The following is a 16,258-nucleotide window of genomic DNA, read 5'->3' on the forward strand; positions in this document are numbered from 1 at the left end:
CTCCATTTACATGCATTTACAATAGAAAAAAAATTCTAAAACTTCATGCAAATTTCAAACTCAAGAACCTGAAAATCCAAAAACTAACACTAGAAATAGAACACAAAATAACAAAGAATAACAACAATTAAATAAAATACAAAAATAAAAACTACAAACATAAAACATGACAATTATTATTACATGCAACACATCAAAGTTTAGGAGTTAAAACACAAAACAATTACAACGGAAAAAAAAAAAGAAAGAGAATAATAACAAAAACCCAACTTAATTACCTAAGAACCAAGCTTAATTACTTGGGAAGACCTGTCGTCTCTGTGTCTCCATCTCCCTCAATGTCTAAGGAAAGAAAATACAAATAAAAGAGAGAACTGAAGTGAAATGTTTGTGAAAAATTAATTATAGTTTAACACATACGACTAAATTAATCAGACTCCAACGCACGTGGCTCAAGCAATCCAAACAAAAAAATAAAAAGATTAAACTTAAAACATCAGTCTAACTGCAGCTCTTGCCAGCTACTTCAAAACAAAACATACTCACCAATATGCCAAAGCATAAAACAAGATAAACCTTTTAAGGCAATAATATATTAACTCCTCTAAAAAACGGGTGAACAGTACAATCCCGTATCCGTTTTAGTGTTTTTTATATTTTTAACCGATGGGGTACTAACTTATACATGAGAAGGCGAAATAATCAATAATAATGAAGTTTTCAGTGAACTTTGAATTTGTAAGAACTATTTTAGAATATCAATAAGGAATAAGGCTCAATTTGCTCCATATAACCTAATTTTTTTTTTTTTTTTATAATTTACCTTTTAAATTTGTCCAAAAGAACAAAAAGCTCAACATTTAAAAACATAAATATATATTTTATATCAAATATAATAAAAAAAATTGAAATATTTGATTTGATATCTATGATATCTCTAATTCTATGATATCTCATTTAATTATTTTTGAAATCAAAGATAAATCACTATAATTTTTATAACAAATATTATATTTTAAATATTATTTAACTAATTTTAAAATTTTAGAATTAAGATAAAAATTTAAAAAAAATAGGCTTTTTATTCTTTTAGAATTCAGGGGATAAATTGTTAAAAAAAAATTAATTTTTAGATAATTATCTTTTAGTAAGAATCACTACGGGTGGAAAAATCCAGTTTTTGAAACTAAATCGGAACTGTGGGGAGCTAGAACCAGCCAAAATCGAAACTGTATTTGGTTTGCAGTTTGTTGACGCGTGTTTTTATGCTCCCACCTGATCCAATGATGATACGAGGATACAGAATGATGTGTTAATGTTATCTAGAAGTCTTTTAATCTGAGGATTTAAATTAAACTGATTTTAAGCGTCTGATTGGGTCATAGCTGCATCACGCAGCTATAAGCTGCGTCACGCAGCTATGTTAGACTACATGACGTTTTTGTATTAAACAACATGTAACTTTGAGACAGCAAGTAAGCTGCGTCACGCAGCTAACGGCAGCGTCATGCAGCTATGCTCTGTGACCTAATTCTATAAATAGATCTTTTTCTCACGTTAAAAAGAAACTATTGAAAACTTTTGGGAACAATTCTGAAATCCTAAAAAACACGCCCTGCAGCCACATTCTCCTCCAGAAGCTCTTTTGAGTTTGTTTGAAGGAGAATTGCCATTAGATATTAATTTTAGGTGAATCAAACTAGAAAAAAAGAGAGAAAATTAAGAAACCAAAGAACGAACATTTAAATCCTTGGTGCCGAAGCTTCTGGATCGCCTTAACCATCGTTCGTTAAGGCGTTAAAGCCATAATACAATCCTCAATCTGAGAATTAGGTAATTCATTTACACTTTTGTGTGTTTTTGTTTATTGATTATTTATTTTAGCATTGTTTTATTAGTTTAATCTTAATTAAGCTGTATTCTATTCGTTTTTGGTCATTCGAGGTTGTCCTAAAATATATTTAAATAAAAAATGCTTTAAACCAATAATTTAAAACAGAATTCGAACCAAAGCAGTTACGTTACGCAGCCAGTAGATCCGTAACGGAGCTGGCAGTTGCGTGACGGAACTGTTTATGTCCGAAATTTCGTTTCTTTACCCAGAACAGCTGCGTCACGCAGCTATCAGGTCCGTCACGCAACTGTTCTTCCAAAGAACAGCTGCGTGACGCGACTGGTCTAGGGTTCCAGAAACAATTTTTATTCTTTCGTTTTTGTACAAAAATAAAATATAATTTTTCCAATAAATCCGAAGATGACCAACTATGGACAGATTGTAATTTAGTTAAGTTTTAGAATATTAAAATGTAATTATGCATGATTTTGGGTTTTCGATTTTTGGGTTTGATTTTAAATCAGGTAGAATATATTTTTAGGTTCGGTTTGTGGCCCGCCTTTAACCATAAGGCAAGAGCGGATCTTTTATTTTGATTTAACTGCTTTGGTGTGGATTTGTATGATTATGGATGCAATGATTGCATTTAATTGGGACGATTAATTAATTTTCCATATAGAAACTCGGTTCGATTCATTCGGGTTGGGTTTAAGTAAATAAATAATTTGGCTTTTCTAACTAAAATAAATTAAAAATCGTATGTTAAAAGAGGCCGGTTTTTCCCGGCGTTGGCTTCCAACAGGCCGACGTACCCAATTCTCTTACCCAAAACCGCATTGGTGCGCCTGACCAGTCTTTTAAACAATTTGGCCTTAAATTGCGTTTAAAATGGAGTCATTTTTATAAAATAAAATTGGAAACGGTCCCATTGCCGAAAAAATGGGTGGCGACTCAAAATGTTTTATAAGACCGATTTATCGGCATCGTGTCCAAAAAAGGGTTTTGTCACCACTGTTCATAACATAATATCACTTTCCAAATCAAAAAACAAAAGGGAACAGTTTTCGGGTCGCTCGGGGGCGGTGCGAAAACACAGTTCGATTCTGATTCTAAGTTTTTAGAACCGATTGGAACCGAAGGTTTTGAAAACCGGTTAAAATCGACAGCTTCAACAGGTTCCAACACTTTTTTTATTTTTTCAAAATTTTTATATCATGTTGAATAATCTTTAATGTAGCTTAGATCTATTGTTCATAGAATTTGTTTGACAAGAATATACAATAATCCGAAGTGTACCTTGATCCATAACAGCAGATCTATGTTATGGATTACCTCATTGCGGCAATTCGATTCTCACCGTAATAGCAGATCTATGTTTCTTCACTCTGGCCTTTTGTCCATAAGTTTTCTCTTAATGGTCAGAGAATTATCAACAGCTACGAGAGTTTCTTTTCACGGAGTTTCTTTTTACACTCTCTCAAATAACCTATCACCTATGTGTTTGAGGTAGCCGTCACACTCTCTCTTTTCTTTCCTTAACCCTAAGCTGTTGATTCCTTTATCTTTCATAAGGCAGAGGAAGGGTATTAAAATCCTAACTGATACTTATCCTTTAAGCCCAATAACCATCATCTTGGGCCACCTTAATTAGAATCAGCCCTTTAATTACATGGGCCACATATAGATTATTAAATAATCTAATAATCTCCCACTTGGCCCATGTGCATTTCTTGAGTCTATCATGTTTACCTTAATTAGAATTAAGATTATCGGATTATGGCGGTCACAAGTCATTAATCGACATGATTCCTTCCATATATCACAGACCACTTCAATTCATAAAACTTTAGTGGAGAAACTATTCAACAAACAATACATTGTTACAATAAAATGTTATTGTTATCTCACTCAAACCATTATTGTATACATCTATAATGTGGATAACATATAAATAAGCAAAAACACATCTTTAATTGAATTCACAAGTGTCACAATAATATGAGCAAAATAACCATATGTATATATATATATATATATATATATATACAAGTTTAAACATCATGCTAACAAGAACTTATCTATAATGCCCATTCTATCAACATGGCCAGTGAAGATTTTGGGCGGTAAGCCTTTAGTTAGTGGATCTGCTATCATCAGATCAGTACCGTTATGCTCAATTGACACTTTGTATTTATGCACTTCTTCTTTCACAGATAGGTACTTTAAATCCATGTGCTTTGCACCTTTAGAGTACCTGTCATTCTTAGAGAAGAAGACAACTGCGAAATTATCACAGTAAATTCTCAACGGTCTAACTATACTGTCGACAATGCCTAGACCTGAGACAAAGTTCCACAACCACAATGCATGAACAGTGGCCTCAAAGCATGGCACAAATTCAGCCTCCATTGTGGAAGTAGCAATGACAGACTGCTTTCCACTTTCCATGATACTGCTCCTCCAGCTAGGAGAAACAAGTAGCCAAATGTAGACTTTCTCGAATCTACACAACCGGCATAGGCTGAATCCGAGTATCCGACCACTTCTAGATATCTGGACTTTCTATAAGTGAGTATATGATCCTTAGTGCCTTCTAAATACCTAAGTACTTTCTTTGCAGCTTTCAAATGGTCCATCCCGGGATTATTGTGATATCGCCCTAACATTCCTACGGCGAAACTAATATTCGGTCTAGTACATGTTTGAACATACATTAAGCTCCCAACAACTGACGTATATCCCAGGATTACTGTGATATCGCCCTAACATTTCTACGACGAAACTAATATCCAGTCTAGTACTGTGAATACCCAAATTTTGAGGCTCAGAAAGCCTGTTTTCCCGGACTGCAAACAGTCCGGCCGGACCGGAGGCTATTTCGGAAGTTCACCGAAAATATGTCAATATGGTACTTAAAACGTCCGGAATATCGCGAGGATCGCGGAACAGGTCCCGGAATATTTTTCGGAGGTCCGGAACTCCCAAAAAGGCCCCCGGAGCGAAGCACGGTGTCCACACCGGCCACGGCGGAGCCGGCGGGCACAGCGGCAGCAGCCGCCCAGCCTGGGCGGCACCTGCCGCCCCACTTCCTGGGCAAGGCCTGCCGCCCAGCGCGGCGAGGGCTGCCGCCCTGCGCGGGCGGCCTGCCGCACAGCGCGCCTCTCTAGGCCTGTCTCCCCTCATTCTGCCTGCCTCTCTCTTTCTATTCCTCCGCCCCTCGCTCGCTTGTTCCTATCACCCCTCTTTTGCTATCCTTCCTCCCTGCTCTCTCTGTTCCTTTCTCCCTCTCGCAGGCGGGGCCTGGCCCCCCACGCCCCTGGGCGGCACCTGCCGCCCAGCTTGGGCGAAACCTGCCGCCCAGACCAGGCGGGGCCTGCCGCCCCACCGACAGGGCGGCAGCTGCCGCGCTCCCGGGCGGCACCTGCCGCCGAGCCAGGAGGCACCTGCCGCCCGGGACCCGAAAATGGCCTATAAATAGACCATTTTCAGTCCAATTTTGGGACTCCGGTCTGTGTTGACGCACGAATCCTTCTCCCTCTCACGCTCCTTGCGTTTTCTTTACCGCTTTTTGCATTTAATTTAATTTTTATTGCATTTTTATTGTGATATTTGGACATTAAAATTAAACAAATTAAAATTAATTAATATTTCCTAAGCGAGGAGCTTAATCTAGAGTTAAGAAGCGGTCGTCGATTAAATCAGGTATGTAAACAAAACTCTGCCTATTTAATTTTAGCACTTCATGCATATTTCTCTTCTACTCTTAATAATTCTACAATTGCATAAATGCATCCACGTCATTATTTTTGGTAAATAAACTGCCTTAATTAATTTGATTAAGCTTAAATGCCCGGTTAATCAATAATCGTGGTATTAAAGTTTAAATCCGACAATATTGGCTAAAAGAGCCTAGTTAATTAATAACTACGGTTCAATTGCCTTATTTCGAACAAATCCGGCTTAAGTCCAATTAATCAATAATTGTGGCTAAAAGCCTTAATCAATCACGTTTCGACATTAAATTGTGATTAAGCTCGAACGCCCGATTAATTGATAATCGTGGCATTAAAGTCTAAATCGCACATTTTGGCAAACTAATTGCCTAAAACAACACTTTTTGGCCAAAGGCCTAAAATCAACCATTTTAGCGTCAAATCACGTAAAATCGACATTTTTGGCAAAATGCCTTTAAAATCAACCATTTTCGGCTCAAAGCCGTAAAATCGACATTTTTGGTAAAATGCCTTAAAATGAACCAATTGTCGGCCAAAGGCCTTAAAATCAACCATTTTGGCGACAATCGCCTAAATCGCACATTTTGGCAACTATTGCCTAAATCAAATCATTTTGGCTAAAAGCCGTTAAAATCAACATTTTTGGCAACATGCCTAAAAATCAATCAATCTTTGGCGAAATGCTTAAACAAAAATGCACAAAGCATACACAAAATCATGCACAAAGCATACACACAAAATGCACGAAGCATACACACAATCATGCATAAAGCATACACACAAAAATGCACAAAGCATACACAAAATCATGCACAAAGCATACACACAAAATGCACGAAGCATACACACAATCATGCATAAAGCATACACACAAAAATGCACAAAGCATACACAAAATCATGCACAAAGCATACACACAAAATGCACAAAGCATACACAAAATCATGCACTAAGCATACACACACTCATGCATTAAGCATATCATTCAAAGCCCTCTAAAAGAGGCCTATCGAACTACGTTGACTTTGATCTTCCATTCAAACGGAAGTACGTAGGCACGTTCGGGATTTCACCCCGGGTGGCAAGTCGAAATCACTCAAACATTTCATTAATCCATCATTCACCTTGCAAAGCATTCATCCATCGGTTAGTTCATCAGCATGACATAGTCTCGGGATCCACCTCGGGTTCGTAGATTGTGCCTTAATCATTGGGATAATTAATCTAGTAACTAGGTTAATTAAAAATGGAGTCACTTAGGGTTTTTTCCTAGTTTACCCTTAAATAATTAAACAAGGTGGCGACTCACACACATCACGTGTATTTCTTCTCATTCATCATATGCATCACATGCTTATGACATTTGGGGAAGGGGTTCACAAGTACATGTTTGAACATACATTAAGCTCCCAACCACTGACGTATATGGAATAGACTCCATCTTTTTTATGTTCCAAATCATTCTTAGGACATTGCATTTCGCTGAACCTATCTCCTTTCTGAATTGAAACTATTCCTGCGGAGCATTTTTCCATTCTGAATCTCTCTAATACCTTATCAATGTAAGCTCTTTGAGACAATCCTAACAGTCCTTGTGACCTATCACAGAATATTTCTATTCCAATCACAAAGGATGCCTCTCCCATATCTTTCATTTCAAAGTTCTTAGAGAGAAAACCCTTTACATCATGCAACAACCTAACATCATTCCCAGCAAGAAGAATGTCATCAACATATAGGACTAACATGATGAGCTTGCTCCCACTGACCTTCATATAAATACACCGATCAATAGTGTTTTCTATAAAACCATATGAAGTGATATTATTATTGAACTTAAGATACAATTGACGGAAGCTTGCTTCAGACCATATATTGACTTCTTTAACTTACACACCAAATTTCTCTTTCCTTTGACCACAAACCCCTCTAGTTAGTCCATATATACTTCCTCCTCTAAGTCACCATTAAGAAAGGCTGTCTTTACATCCATTTGATGAAGATCTAGATCATAATGAGCCACCAAAGCCAAAATAATTCCTAAAGAGTCCTTTTTGTAAACTGGAGAAAATGTCTCTTTATAATCAATGTCATCCTTCTGAGTGTAACCTTTAGCAACAAGTCTGGCCTTATATCTTTCAATGTTGCCCTTAGAGTCCCATTTGGTCTTGAAAACCCATTTACAACTAACTTGTTTGGACCCTTCAGGCAACTCGACCAAATCCCAAACTTGATTATCACTCATTGATTGCATTTCTTCCTTCATGGCATTAAACCACTTTTCAGAATTATCCCATTCCATGGCTTACTAGAAAGAGACTGGATCCTTATCAATGCTGAATTCACATTTATGCTCAAGTGAGTAAACTACATAATCACTAGAAATAGCTGGCCTTCTTTGCTTTTGTGACCTCTGTAATGCTATTTCTTGTGAAACCACTTGATCATTTGTGAATTGTTCATTATTTATTGGTTCATCATTTATATGGTCATTTTATGGGTTTGGAATGTTGTTTTGTTGTTCAACCATGTTGTTAAACCATGATAAAACAAGTGGAACAACAACCGAAGAAGAGACATTAGGAAAATCCACCTGAGTTGGATTTTCAATCTGAATCTCTTGCACATTCACTTTACGTGGTTCACTGCTCCCACTAATTTGGCCATTTTTAATAAACCGAGCATTACCCGACTCTACAATTCTCGTATTATGGTTAGGACAATAAAATTTGTACTGTGACATCCCAGGTTTGGTGCACAACACCTTAGGCGAATCCCACATCGGCTACGCACAAGGTGGAAGTCCTATACATAAAGGGTGGCAACCTTGAACTAGTGTGACGCGTTTTGGGCTATCAGAGCAGAGGTTTCCCTGGCCCAGAAACAAAACCGTGAGGGTTCAGGCCAGGTTTGGCACCCAAAGCAGATAATATCATACTAGGGCTGGGCTGTTACAATTTGGTATCAGAGCCAAGCCTTGTCCCTCTGGCCGGTGGTGGGGCAAACCTCGGTGAGGACGCTGAGTCCCTAAGGGGGGTGTATGTGACATCCCAGGTTTGGGGCACAACACCTTAAGCGAATCCCACATTGGCTACGCACAAGGTGGAAGTCCTATACATAAAGGGTGGCAACCTTGAACTAGTGTGACGCATTTTGGGCTGGCAGAGCGGAGGTTTCCCTGGCCCAGAAACAAAACCGTGAGGGTTCAGGCCAGGTTTGGCACCCAAAGCGGACAATATCACACTAGGACTGGGCTGTTACATGTACCCTTTTGACTTTTCAGGATATCCTATGAAATATCCACTAACCATTCTAGCATCAAGCTTCTTTTCATGTGGACTATATATCCTGACTTTTGCTGGGCAACCCCAACATGAAGATGTCTTAAACTAGATTTCCTTCCCGACCACAGTTCATAAGGAGTCTTAGGAACTGCTTTGCTAGGAACCCTATTAAGTAAGTATGCAGCAGTCTTTAATGTGTGCATCCATAATGATAAAGGTACAGTATAATTATTCAACATACTCCTAACCATTTCCATAAGAGTACAATTTTGCCTTTCAGCTACACATTTCTATTGAGGTGTACCGGGCATTATGTATTGTGCACAAATTCCACAACTTTCAAGGAACTTTGCAAATGGACCTAGAAATTGTCCATTTTCATTAAATTTACCATAATATTCACCACCTCTATCAGATCTCACCACTTTAACTTTTCTATTTAACTGCCTCTCTACCTTATTAATGAATATCTCAAGGATATCCACTGATTGAGACCTTTCATGTAGCAAATATATATAATCGTACCGTTAGAAATCATCGATAAAGGTAATAAAATATTATTCACCACCCCAAGAGGGAACATCAAAAGGACCACATATATCAGTGTGTATAAGTTCAAGCAATTCACTGCTTCTTGTGGTTGGATTCTTTAATGTGAGCTTAGTTGGCTTACCTTTAATGCAATCTATACAAACATCCCAGTCAGTGAAGTCTAATTGAGGTAAGATTTCACCTTTTACTAACCTCAAAATCCTTTCTTTGGATATGTGACCTAACCTTTGATGCCATAAGAAAATAGAACATTCATTATGTGCACTACGTTTATTACCTATATTGTGTTCAACATTAAATAGGGATTCAATAAATAAACACCATCACAAATCTTAAAACTAAAACCAACATTATCCAACCTCCCTACAGAAACTAAATTTCTAGCACATCCAAGAACATAGAGAGACTTTTCAAGATCCAAATAACAACCAGTGTCCAAGATCAATCTATAAGTCCCAATTCCTTCTATTCTGCCTTCATTATGTTTTCCATGTATAGGAACTTTTCAGTTTCGTTTATGGGTTGGATCGTAAGTAATCCCTGTATAATATGAGACATATGAGTAGTTGCACCAGAATCTAACCACCAGGTATTATTAGGCACTTCAATAAGATTTGATTCAAAACATACTGAAACATAAAGTATACCTTTCTTTTCAAATCAAATCTTCCTTTTAGGACAGTCCTTCTTGAAGTGACCATACTTCCTATAGAAGTAGCACTTCAATTCCTTATGGATTTGGCCCTCATTAACCTTCATTAGGGCACTGTCCCTTTTCTTGCCTTTCTTCCCTGATTTGTTGTTGCTGCTACTAGCTCCATTATGAAATGTGAGATTGATAGAGTGTTCCTTCAATTTCTTTAATCTCCCTTCCTCTTGTATCAACATGGCTTTGATTTCCTAAATGTTCCATTTTTCCTTGAGGGTGTTGTAATTCACCTGGAACTTACCAAACTCAAGAGGAAGTGAGTTAATAATAAATTTAACTAAAAAGGATTCACTCACATCCATTCCCATTAATTTCAGTTTGGCTGCCAAATTCTGCATGCCAGTCACATGATCATGAATGGATTGTGACCAATCAAACATCTTGGTCGTTAGCTCACTCATCAAGGATCCTACGATGGATTTGTCAGCTATGTCCGACTGGAAGTATTCCTTAATTTTCAGCATGTACTCTCTAGCATTGTCTGTTCTGGGCATTGATGGCTTAACATTTTCAGCCATTGTCATCCTCATTAAGTTCAAGCTCAGCCTGTTAAACTGCTCCCAAGCCTCATAATGGGACTTGTCAGCTTTAGTGCTAGTCTCTATAATGGCTACTGACTTTTCAGAGACTAATGCCAAATCCAAGTCTAGGACTCCTAACTGATAATGGATTTATTCGGACCAATCAGCATAGTTCAATCCATTGAACTTAATCAACCCAGTGCACATAGCAAGCATGTTAAAAGAAGCTGCAACATTATTCATATACTCATACGTTAATACTTTGAGTAAACATAAAATGGATTCAAACAAATAACAACCTTAGTTATGCATCTAGATTCACCTTTGGGTAATATTTAAATGCATAGCTTTAACAAATAATGATGCCAAGAAGAAAATACTTTAACAGACTTTCATTGATGTGTAGCAACTTGCGAACCTTTATGCAAGTTAGAGAGAAGCACGCCCGTGCTTCACTACAGCATGCCCCGTGCTTCTCTCTGGAAGTCAAGGCACGCCCGTGGCACATTATAGCACACCCCGTGCTTCTCTCTGAAAGTTAGGACACGCTCGTGCTACATTACTGCACGCCCCGTGCTTCTCTCTGGAAGTTAGGGCACGCCCGTGCTACATTATAGCACACCCTATGCTTCTCTCTGGAAGTCCATAGCACGCCCGTGCTCTTTTCTGGAATCCAGTTACTTTTTTTTTAACTATTCAATAATGCTCCATACAATATGCATGTTATCTTTGGATATACATTCATATTAATTAGTCCAATGATAAGTCTCTTTAATGCCATTGATTATAATTAATGGTCTACCTTTAGGTAACCTAACAAATTATAATCAATGATCTCAATTGTTCAATTTTAACTTTCATGTCATTTAAGGCATCACACAAACATGAACAATTGAAAGCTGCATAATCAATGTCTAAACTAATCCAAACAAGGCCACTTTAGTGACTAACAAGTTTTTCATTCATTAAACATTGATTTATGCAAAACTTTTATGAGATTGAATTAAAATCTCAAAACTTTAACGACATAACACAATAAGATGCCATAACCTTTCTTTATAAATAACAGCAAAATAATTTATAAAGCATAAAAAAACAAACAGTTTTCAATTTCTATAATTTTGGCTTCGTTTATACCAGACTAATCAATTTCACAATACGAAATTAATTTTCATTAATTAAGCCAAACAAAACACTATCAAACAAATCTAGAACAGGTACAAGCTCTGATACCACATGTTGAATAATCTTTAATATAGCCTAGATCTATAGTTCATAGAATTTGTTTGACAGGAATATACAATAATCGGAAGTGTACCTTAATCCATAACAGCAAATCTATGTTATGGATTACCTCATTGCGGCAATTCAATTCTCATCGTAACAGCAGACCTATGTTTCTTCACTCTGACCTTTTGTCCGTAAGTTTTCTCTTGATGGTTGGAGAATGATCAATAGCTACGGGAGTTTCTTTTCACGGAGTTTCTTTTCACGCTCTCTCTAACAAACGATCACCGTATGTGTTTGATGTAACCGTCACACTCTCTCTTTTCTTTCCTTAACCTTAAGCTGTTGATTCCTTTATCTTTTATAAGACAGAGGAATGGTATTAAAACCCTAACTGGTCCTTATCCATTAAGCCCAATAACCATCATCTTGGGCCACCTTAATTAGAATCAGCCCTTTAATTACATGGACCACATATAGATTATTAAATAATCTAACACATCAAACTCCCCAAATTAAGCCTCAGAACAACTATAAACGATTATATGACGACTAACTTTCAGGATATTTGTGGAAGTTAGATTTTTGTTTTTATTATAAATACCCCATTACTTTCGGTCCTCACATCAAATTATTTCTTTCTACTCTCCAATCTCTCTAAGCTCTCCAATTTATGCTTATTATCTGAATTATTGTCAATAATTTCTCCACTCTTTAATTATTCTTCTTGAAATTGTTTGAATTATTCTCAAATAATATCTTCAATCTCTAATTATTCTCTCTAATTTTTTTATACTCAATTTTTAGGTTAAATATTATTATTCTATAATGGTAAGTAGAGACAATTTAAGAGGATACATATAAAAATTAATTTTTGAAAAAAAAATAAATTCATGCATTTTTTTAAGCTATTTTAAAAAATTATTTCATAAATAGTTAAATTTAAAATTTTGAAAAGAAATATTTTCTAATTTTTTAATTTCAAAATCACGTGAACTGTTTAAAAAACCGTTTAGAGGACCATCGGAAGTGTTCAATTTTAAAACCATGAAAAAAACGATCGAAACTGTGAATTTTTTATTCTATTTCGGTTTCATATTATTGGGAAACGTAATCCTTGTTTTTTTAAACTGGAAGTGGTGGTTTCGAATTAGTGGCCCCCAACGACAAGTTTGCTTATTTCCTTACCCTTTTTATGTCGGCCACTTGTGACCAACCGTAGTTGATAAATTTAAAAAAAAAAAAAAAACGTTCAACAGGAGAATCCTTATCTGCTTGTATCCCACGTGGAACCAGCACTCTGATGACTGTATATACATAACAATAATTATATTTTTCTTTGAGAAGAATTATAATAATGTTATTACTTATTATTCTGTATTATTATTATTAAAAGTATTTTTGTTCATAAAAAAGCCAACAGCCAAACATGTCCCACCGGCTTAATACTTAAATTTATCTTAACTTTTTGTATTTTATAAATTAAATTTTCTCTCTTTTTTTGCATGTAGTTTTTAAATTTTACCAATTAAGTTTCAAGTTAAAAAAATATTATTTGCACATTAGTTTTAATTAGGATATTAAATTATCAAATTGGAGATTTACCTGCATAAATCAATTAATTAATTAAATCTCTGAATTTCAACTAAACTCTCAAATGTTACATATTTAATAAACTAACACTAATCAAATGAGAATCCAATTAATTAATTTTATAAAATTAAAAAACATTTATTAACTGCAATCAAATTTTTTAAAATTAAATTAATAATGCGTAATATTTTTAAGTTTAAAAGATGATTTAATTAGTCCTTTAAATTAATGTAAAATAAATACTTTTCTTATCTATTTTGACTTGGTGTATAATTGATAATAAATTTTTAAATTAGAGTTATAGTACACAAAAAAAAAAAAAAATATTGTAGGCTAGAATTAAGAAATATAAACAATTTGAAATATATTTAATCACCAATCCTGTTCCACCAAGCCTTTTTACAATTATAATAATTTTCTTTTGGACAGTTGCAATAAGAAAGTAGATGATTCAACCCGAACACCTCCTTTTAAAAAAAAAAAAAAAAAAAAAAAAAAAAAAAAAAAAAAAAAAAGATGATTCCATGCCAGATGATCAACTCTCCAAATGGAGTTTCAAAGTACAAATTACTACACTTTGATTAAACTGAAAAACCCTTAGAAGACTTGGCCGCATAATTACAAAGATTCTGTATCTGCATCCCTGATGCATCCTCCACCGTCCTATCATTGTCCCAGCCAACTTTAAGTGCTTGATTTAGCCGTTGGATGAAACCCTCGCGATGTCTCTGACAATAATCCAGAAAGCTTGCTACAGCCTTGGGGTCCTTATACCCCGAGCAAAAATTACAATATTCCGGCAACTCCCAACCAACTGCCATGGGGCTAAATCCTGCCGTCTTCTTTATATATTCCACCAGACCATCAAGAATCCACCGCGGAGCTCTAGACTCTCCGTTCCATAGCCATATCTGAGCCATCCCTTGTAAAATACTTGATGTAACTGCATAATCGAGGTTTTTATGATTACCCATTACTGATGGACTTAGATGTATCGCAAATTCATGATCTGCATTCGTTTCTACCACAACCAAGTCGGTTAGGTTGGTGCTAGCCAGCCGTAGAGTGACATGGCTGACGTACTTCTTATTGTAGTTATTGATATTTGGATAAAGAAAGGTTTCGACAAAGGAGCTAGTGTTTTGGATAATACGGATAGCTTTGTCATTAGACATATAGAAGAGGGCAAAGCGTTTTCCTGCTGGAGAATCTTTGGCATCATTGATTATTGTTATATCAAAACCTTTTGAAGCTTCATAATTTGCCCATATGGATACGACTCCAACGGAAAAAATGGTGAAAAGCCGGAGTATAACGCTGGAATTTGATGATAAAACCTTGATGTGGTCCTCTTCGTCGTTGTTATATAGTGTCGCCGAGGAACAGCAGGAGATTGTGGCGGTGGGAAGCAGAGGTTGGAAGAGTTGCTGATCATCCATGGAGTGTATAAAGGCTAAAATATGGCCAAATGTTATTCAACCAACAAAATAAATAAAGAAATAGCATTATGCCCAATAGGATGTCACTGAATAAAGGGTCCAATTAAGTAATTAATTATAACCCACAGGATGATTGGCCACCAAAAGTTGAGGGCCCTTTTCTTTGCTGGCCAAGCAATGTGGCTCATGTGCCATCATATTCTTATGTTTTGTAGATTTTTTCTTCAATTGGAATGTGGCTTAATTTTGTTTCGCCGTCATTCTCTGTACCTTCCAAGTTATTGTTTCTTCAAATATTACTGTGAAAAATACTTATTTAGGCCGAATAAGTCGTCATTCTCTGTACCTTCCAAGTTATTGTTTCTTCAAATATTATTGTGAAAAATACTTATTTAGGCCGAATAAATGACTCATTTATGTATCAAATTAATGAAAATCTCAATTTTTCATTACTTCCTTTGCGCTTATCAATCTAAATACAATAGCTTGCATTAATTTATTTTTAAGGGACAAACATCAAAAGTTAGGTTTCTATATTAAGAAAATGCCAAAACAATATAAAAATTAAGAGAATATCAATATTGGTGAAAAATAAATTATTAATCCCCAAATTATCCTTATACAACTTATATGTGATTTAACGACGATGACAACAACATGACAGCGACAACAAAAATGACGATAGCAACAACGATGACGATAACGATAATGACAACAATGACGAAAATAAAAGGATAAAATAATAAATGAATAATAAAAATAATATTATTTTAATATGAAAAAATTATAATCGTACCCTTATATTTTGCAAAAAAAAAAAACTACTTAACTTCTTTATTTTTAAAAATAGATTGTCATACCCTCTTACTTTTAGTTTGTAACACTCTGTACCCCTTTTGTCTATTTTGCAATTTCAGACATTAAGTTACTATCAAATCACTTTAATGACAGTAATTAAAAGCTATAATCTGAAGCTCCATCTTTTATCATCTCCGCCCCTTTTCATTCCTTTTTGGAGATCCAACACTTTAGATAAGTTCTAAATAATTTTCTTTTCCTCTTGATTATATTACCTAAGCTAATTTCTATCTTATAAAGCCATTTATGAAAAGCTATAGTTAGGATTTTATATTTGCATTATTGCAACAACTTCTATATCCGGCAAACGACAGTTGATTATTGGTAGCAAAAAAAAAAAAAAAGTGAAAAAAACTATGGAATGAAGCTCTTTGACCTACTAAGCTAAACTCCTCACTCGATTTTTTTTTTTTTTAAAACCATTTCTCCAATGGAAAGGAAGAGCATAATCTGTCATAAAATTGATTCTTGACCTCTTCTTCCATTTTCTTCCATCAGATTTGAATT

General features: G+C 35.5%; 1 protein-coding gene across 1 annotated transcript; it reads right to left on the reverse strand.

Moving 5' to 3' along the window:
* Window positions 1–13,793: 13,793 nt before the first annotated feature.
* Window positions 13,794–15,060, reverse strand: LOC105640158 (uncharacterized). The gene has a single exon (XM_012224400.4). It carries the CDS (start codon window positions 14,891–14,893, stop codon window positions 14,036–14,038), a length of 858 nt encoding a protein of 285 aa, XP_012079790.1. The 5' UTR covers window positions 14,894–15,060; the 3' UTR covers window positions 13,794–14,035.
* Between the last annotated feature and the right edge of the window lie 1,198 nt (window positions 15,061–16,258).

The sequence above is a fragment of the Jatropha curcas genome, unplaced genomic scaffold (assembly GCF_041381405.1).
Source record: "Jatropha curcas cultivar XTBG-Jc1 unplaced genomic scaffold, XTBG_Jcur_1.0 HiC_scaffold_441_pilon, whole genome shotgun sequence".
Lineage (NCBI taxonomy): Eukaryota > Viridiplantae > Streptophyta > Magnoliopsida > Malpighiales > Euphorbiaceae > Jatropha > Jatropha curcas.